General features: G+C 41.3%; 1 protein-coding gene across 1 annotated transcript in view; it reads left to right on the forward strand.

Moving 5' to 3' along the window:
• The first annotated feature begins 2,417 nt into the window (after positions 1-2,417).
• Positions 2,418-7,348, forward strand: part of gabra4 (gamma-aminobutyric acid (GABA) A receptor, alpha 4) — a 61,367-nt gene continuing 56,436 nt past the window's right edge. The window contains exons 1-2 of the mRNA XM_015383379.1: positions 2,418-2,797; positions 2,877-2,995. Of these exons, the coding sequence (XP_015238865.1) occupies positions 2,709-2,797; positions 2,877-2,995 (208 nt within the window). The 5' untranslated portion in view covers positions 2,418-2,708. The remainder of the gene's footprint in view (positions 2,798-2,876; positions 2,996-7,348) is intronic.

Genomic DNA, 7,348 nt, shown 5'->3' on the forward strand with positions numbered 1-7,348 from the left:
ATTTGAATCCAAGTGCGGGCGCTCACCAATGCATTCTTGAAACTAGTTCAGCATGTAGGTTAAGCTGCGACTGACACTTCTGTGTGGCAGAGAGTGGCAGCTGCTGGTCGATAGAGAGGCTGAGAGGAAGACGCACCATTTTAGGACTGGACACCAGTTTCAATTTGAGATGATGGCTCTGTAGGGGCTGCAGAGTCTCTTTCTACTCTGTGGTCTAGAGCAGGGGTCCCCAAAAAATTCAGCCTATGACCAAAGAATAACGTTACATATAATTACTTCACTTTTTATTGATTTATACATAGAAAGTTAATTAATGATCACTTTTAAAATATTTATTCATTTTGTCATTAAGATATACTTAAAATTCAAAGTTGTGGAAAATGAAATACTTGAATCTTTTATTGATGAATAAATGCATTTTACATGTAATTCATGATATATTAAGTTTTTTTATGGTTTACCCCTTTACGTTCCTATGAACTACAGAAGTTAGATTTTCTAAATTTCTGTCTATTGTATTTTATGCTGATTGGATGCATGCTTTGAATAAGACTGGAGGAGAGAGCGATGCTGGAACTATTTAAGGATGCCTATATGGACCGACAGCGCTAGGATTTCTCAGTGAGTCTTTTTTGGAACTGCTAGATGATGGAGGTTGTAATAAGTCCGGCCATATCTCTGCAGGAGATTCTAAACCACAGCCTGGATAGAGGAGGCAGCTTCCCAGGAGAGAATTACACTACAGCCTACAATACGGCCGCACTAATCCATGGTAGTTAGGAGAGCTTTCATGGACTATTAGACACATTTACATTACGTTATCTTGACTCTGTTGATGTTTCCTCCTTTGTTTATCCAAGAATTCACTACAGTGACAGTGTTGTATGACCTCCCATGTACTGTGTACTCTATTTTACTCCCATGGTGGTATTTAACTTCATTTAATCTATATTTCACTGAGATGAACTTATTTTGAGATGAACTTATTTTTCCATTTATTTTTTTCCATTTTTCCATTTTTCTGGGAACTTTCTATAAAGCTCTTTGTGACCTCCCCTTGTTTTTTTAAAGTTGCTAAAAATAAACTTTTACTTACTGAGACAGCAATTTCTCCTCTTGCAAGAATAAGATGCCTACAGTAAAACAATCAATAATAAGAGCTGTTCTCTGAGTTGCATTTTGCTATTTACATGATGACTTAAAAAAAAAATCCCATCCCTGAAACATTACATTTGGTGTAATATAACATGTAACATGCAGCCAGATTTAAACTGATATGGTTTAGTTCAAAGCATATTTACAGTGGCTCAGGGGTGCAGACTCTGTGTCGATGCATTATATTAAAGCATATTGAAAAAGTCCTGCAGCCTAACAAATTTGCTAACACAGAAATTATGTTGACATATGATAAAAAAATACACGCCAAAAAAAAATCTGAAAAGCAGAAAAGTTGAAATTACAGACAACGGAACAGAGAGGTGCAAACATGCTGCAAACGCAAACCCATCGCAAATACATAAACGTTGCTAACACACAGGCAAACAAAAAAACACATGCAAAGAAATCCAAGTGTTGCAAGTAGCAAATACAAGTGCAGGCTAAGAAAAGCTGCCTACTTTTTAAGTTTTGGCTAAGGGTCTAATCGATACATATTAATCTGTAGTTGCCATGCCCACCTTCTGGTTCCAGATGAGTTTATGATTGGGTTCCCTTGGGCGTCTGGAACACTTCGCTTTTTTAAAATTTGCAGTTGTCTTTGCAATCTTTTATTTATTTGCAGCCAGTATTATGTTTGCAGTTCGCTTCTCTCTATTTTTTTGTAATTGCAGCTTTTCTTAGCTTGCAGTTATTTTTTGCAACTTGTGGCATTCTTTCCTTTGTGAATGTTGTTTTTTTGTTTGTGTGTTAGTGAAATGTTTGCAGGACCTTTTGAATATGCTGTCAAGTCATGTTTTTTATGCACCTTTTGAACCGTTCATATTAATGTTTTACAGATGCCCAGTCCAAGGTCAGACCTGAATTCAATTAGGAACACGTGGCAAGATGTGAGAACTGTTCTTTCTACACAGAATTTGAGCCACTTTGCAAATAAACATTTGCCAAAAAAAGTAAAAATATTATAAAGATTGTAGCTTCATAGCTCATTGACAGAATGAACTGAGCAGGTTTAAAAAAAATCTATAAGAGGATCAAGGGAAAGCCTCATTTGACCAAATCTTGCTCTGGTTATTAGTTTGGTGTGCCACCACAAATGTGGTAAAACTTTCTGCAGACGCCCCTGGGAGGAGGATGTTGAGTCTTGGGGCTTGAAATAAAGGAGATGAGGGGATCTTCTCCACAGAAATGTGCACACTAGAGAAGGGAAGTAGACAGCAGGCTGAGATGGAGAGAGAAAGGAAAAGAATAAGAGAAGGAAGGTGAGGCAGAAGGAAGGGTCATTCCTGTTGCTCCTCGGATCCGGACAGCAGCTGACCGTCCGGTGTTGAAGGGCGAAGGTATGTGTGTCTGCGCGTGTGTGTGCGTGGAAGAGCCGCTGTGTTGTGCGTGTGACAGAGACCGCAGAGAGCCTCTCACAACTTCCAGCAGCGTCCTCCCTGCGCCGCTGCGCTGCGCCCTGCCGCCGCTGCCGCGTCTCTCCAAGTGTTTCTCCGGGACGCAGGCGGCTGGCGCGGTGAGATGTGAAGCAGCCTGAAGTATGGCATGCAAGGATGCTGTCCGCAAAGAAGAAGGAGATGGTGACAGCGACGCGACCCGCGCTTATTCGGACCCTGATCTACTTTTTCTGGTTGACGACTTGGTGAGTGAGGCGCTGAAAGCTGGTTCAGACATGAAAGTTGGCTTCTTTTTTCTTTTTTAAATATTATCCCCCCTCCTAGTGTGAAAAACATCTCCGGACAAACAAGGAAGGATGAGAGGATCTACCCGGAGAATTTTACTCGGATATTGGACCGACTTTTGGATGGATATGACAACAGGCTGCGACCTGGATTTGGTGGTATGTAGAGGAGAGGCGCGTTTTTGCGCACCAAAGAACCAGCATCTTATCACTGAAAAATACTGCCATTTTGGATGAAATGTTAACTGAAATTAAACTTCAAATGTTCATGTTGTTTTTTTTGCATTAGAAAGGATTGTTTAAAACAACATTTTGTCCGTGGAGGCATAAAAAGTAGCTACCTCTAAAGAGGTCATAGTAAAAAAACAAAAAAAAAAAAAACTCAGCTTTTATATCTCCCACTCCTATATTATAAAAGCTCCACCTTAACGTTTTCATTCCATCTGAAATAAATACCTACACTTTTGCGCAGGGCATACCCAAGGATTTCTGAGTCCTCTAAAGGCAGGCAGTCATCTGCTGCTTCATCCTTCAGTTAAGCCGCAATTAGTTTGGTTGATTAGGTCGTTTAAAATCAGAAAAAGAGGCAAAAAACCCACAGTGGGGTTGTTTAGTTGTAAGAGGTTGGAGGAAACAAAATTCAGAATAAGATAATTCCCTACAGGGCCGGACAAAACTTCCATGGGGCCCTAAGCAATATTCAGTTTTGCTTTTTTCTGATGGGTTACTGCAGTCAACAATCAGGTGATCAGATTATTCACGAACCTTCTACTCATTGCAGGCCTGGTAGTCTTATTCTTATTATTCTATATTGTATTAGTGTTCATAAAACTAATGAAATATGCCAGTATGAAACATCCATTTCCATTTTCTCCCACTTGAGGGCGGATTATACTTCTGCATAGGCACACATCAAATGTCGCTTGGATCTGGTTGCAAACAAGTTTTGCTGGTATGCTTCTGCACCGTCAAACTGGAATTTCTGCTGATGAACAGCAGTTTCCCGTCAAAGCGCTAGGAGGAGTCTATCTGAGAACTCGAACTTCTGCGTGTGGTCACGAGAACTTCGTTTTGGGAGACCTTGGCATCTTTATATTATTTGTCTGAGGCATCGTACAGGTGGTTGTACTTCCAAACCTCCTCGATTAACCTTTCGTCATAGTTGCCATTTTAGTTGTTCCTCATTTTAAAAAAATGGCGCCTCTGGCACCGAATCGAGAAGGACGACCACACAGACAGCCGGAAAGACATACCGAGGACCAATCACAGCTGCTTTTTGTCTGCGCACTTCCGTTTGAAGTCTGCGCAGGTTTTGCTACTATCCGAAGCGTAGTCAGGATTTTTGTAGGTGCGTGACGACGGTTGCAGAACCTCTGTGCAGGGTGCATGGTCGCGCACAGAGACAGATTTGACGGTTGCAGAGGCCATGAGTCAGAAGCATAAATTGGCCTTTAGTCCTTGTCAGGGTCATGGTGGGGCCAGTGCCTATATGTGGCAGTCTATGGGTGACAGGTGGGGTACACCCTGGACAGGTCGCCAGTCTGTCGCAGGGCAACACAGAGACACACAATGACTCACAACCAAGTACGAACACACTCACAGCTAAGGACAATTTAGAGGAAACCAATTAACAGTCCTGTTTTTAGACTGTGGTAGGAAAGCCGGAGTACCCAGAGAGAACCCATGCATGCACAGGGAGAACATGCAAACTCGACGCAGAAAGACCCAAGGCCAGGAATCAAACCACAGGCGTAACTTCCTGAAGGACTGGTAGGGTCATGTCCCCACCAATAATTTCAATGGATAGACTTTGGCTCTCAACATTGTGTGGGACAAATTTCTAAATTTGATTTTGCTGCTTTTGAAGGAGGATAATAACTGATGTAACTGATAGGGAAAACATCCATCTATCAATCCATATTTTTCTGAATGGACTGATGGATGGATGACATGCTATATTGCCTTTCGCATCAGAATCGGCTGTTATTCATCCTTTTTTTTATACATTAATGTCTAATTACCTATAAATATAAATATCAGTATATTTAGTTTTTTTGTGTTCTCAACAATAGGAAAGTATTCAATAAATATATGTTTTAGTTTAATTTTGAAAAATACAAACCCTATTAAAGCTTTTTGGTCAAGTAACTGTAGGTCCATCAGCCTCCACCCTTAGAGTGTCCCCACAAACTTTCATCACAAAGTTACATCCTTGAATCAAACCCAGTACTTTCTGCAAGGCAGAAGTGCTACCCACTGCTCCACCATGCAGTCCTAACAGTATGAAACTTTTACTGTAAAAATGCTATTTTTTCATTTTCGGTTCCAAAAAACTTCAACAGTCATGAGAAAATAATCTCTAGTGCAAGAACAACAAAAAATGAAATAAGTATTTCCATTAAGTATCCAAACTTAGCATTTATCTGTCTCATTTGTGTGTCATTCTGGACCAAAAGACCAGGAAATATATTTAAATTTCCCTCATATGCCCCTCCAGTTTCTTTGGAGCCCTAAGCAGCTTCTTATACCAAGCTTGGGCCTGTATGACTTTGCAAAACAACACTGTGTAACCTCTTTTGAAGACCATATTTCTTTGGTGTTTGAACCTAGTGAGTGAAAAGAAATACATTGTTATTAAATGCAGTCCAAATGTCTGCTCTGATGCTTGTGTCAGTCAAGCATCAGATCGAAACCTGGAATACTGAGGTCATGTCGACAAATAGAATGGGTAGGAAGAATAAGACAGTTTATAAACAGTGTTTTATATATATATATATATATATATATATATATATATATATATATATTAGGGGTGGAACGGTTCACAAAATCCACGGTTCGGTTCGATTCACGGTTTCTGGTCACGGTTTTCGGTTTGGTTCGATACATGTTGATTGTTACACCGAAATCCCATAAATCTCCAAGAGAGAGAAAGGGGAGCGGACGAAGCCACAGTGGAGGCTGTAGGCTTTGCTTTGTGCAGCTGGTCTGGAGCGCAGTGGGGCGGAGCGCTGACTGAGTATGAGGGATTTCGGGGTTAGCATGACATGTTGTTCATGTTGCTGTTAGCGTAAACAAAACGTGTTGCACAATGCTCGCACACTGTTGCACTTTTATCCACAACTTTCTTTCTGCCGTCATCGTAGGTCACTCTAAATGCAAAGTGCTCCCATACAGCAGACCTATAAAGTGCTGCTGGCGCGTCTTCCAACTCCTGTTCTTTCCCACTCGCCATTCCGACACAGTTCTCCACAACTGATTTTTTCCCCCTGCTACACCCGGCTAAGCTGCTTCGCTTCTTCTTCTTCTTGTTTACTACTGGTAGTTGGCTTTGGTCGCAGTACCGCCCATCCCTATTATATATATATATATATATAATATATAATAGGGATGGGACGATTTATGAAAACCGTCAGAATCGTTCGGTTCGACTGTCTCGGTTTGGTTCGCGTGTGTTTCGTTCGGTTCATGCGCTGCTCCTTTTTCTCATAGGGGAAGCGATTACACTCCAGAGCAGAAGGTGGCGGTACTGCGACCAAAGCCCAGTGTTGCCAACTCAGCGACTTTGTCGCGACTTTTCAGACCCCTCCAGCGACTCATTTTCAAAAAAGCGACTGGCGACAAATCTAGCGACTTTTCTGGTGTCTGCCGTGGGGCGCCTCCCCCAGTCCCAACCCCGTTCTCCCGCTTCCGCAGTAGTCCCTCTCAGCGCTATAGTCAGAGACACAGCATGTTTACCCTCAGCATCCAGACTGCAAATGAACAGCGCGCATGCGTCGGGTTTGACAGCGCAGGTTGATCACACTGGAGTCAGCTCCCTCAGTTGCTGAACCTGCCATAGAGAGCCTTGACCATGATCCTCTCTTTCTGTGAGCAGGCAAGCACAGCCTGTGTGTGTGCAGTAGGGTTGTCAAAAGTATCGATACTCAAAAAAGTATCGATACTGAAATGTTGTATCCGGATACAATACTCGTTTTTAAAAGTATCGATACAGTGCCACCACCAGTGGCACCTAAGCAGTCATTCATCTAAAGTGCAGAATAGAAGAAAATGCACTTTCTGAACACTGTGGGATTGATTAATTCTGTGCACTTTTCAGTTTCACACTTTTTTTGTAAGAGTTGCAGCTGCTGAGAATAATTTTTGTTTCTTAACTGGTTTGGCTAGTGTCATTGTTATGTGTGCAAAGCATAGCCAAGGAAGGAACACTTAATTTAAATTTTATAAGTTGTTTATCAAGCTTGCTTGATATTGTGTACAGCAAACAACCTTTATTGTATTTATTTATTGTATTTTATTTGTTAATGAAAATATTTCTGTTGAATTTTAGAGTCTGTTTTTATCCTTGTGGTATCGAAAATGGTATCGAGTATCGAATATTTTCCTTAGTATCGGTATCGAGTTGAAAAGTTTAGTATCGTGACAACCCTAGTTGTTTCACAGGGTAGAGAAACTGTAGCCCCTAAACAGTCCAGCTCCAACTATTGACCACTCTGAGTCTCCACCGAGGTA

The sequence above is a fragment of the Cyprinodon variegatus genome, unplaced genomic scaffold (assembly GCF_000732505.1).
Source record: "Cyprinodon variegatus isolate N-32 unplaced genomic scaffold, C_variegatus-1.0 Scaffold283, whole genome shotgun sequence".
Lineage (NCBI taxonomy): Eukaryota > Metazoa > Chordata > Actinopteri > Cyprinodontiformes > Cyprinodontidae > Cyprinodon > Cyprinodon variegatus.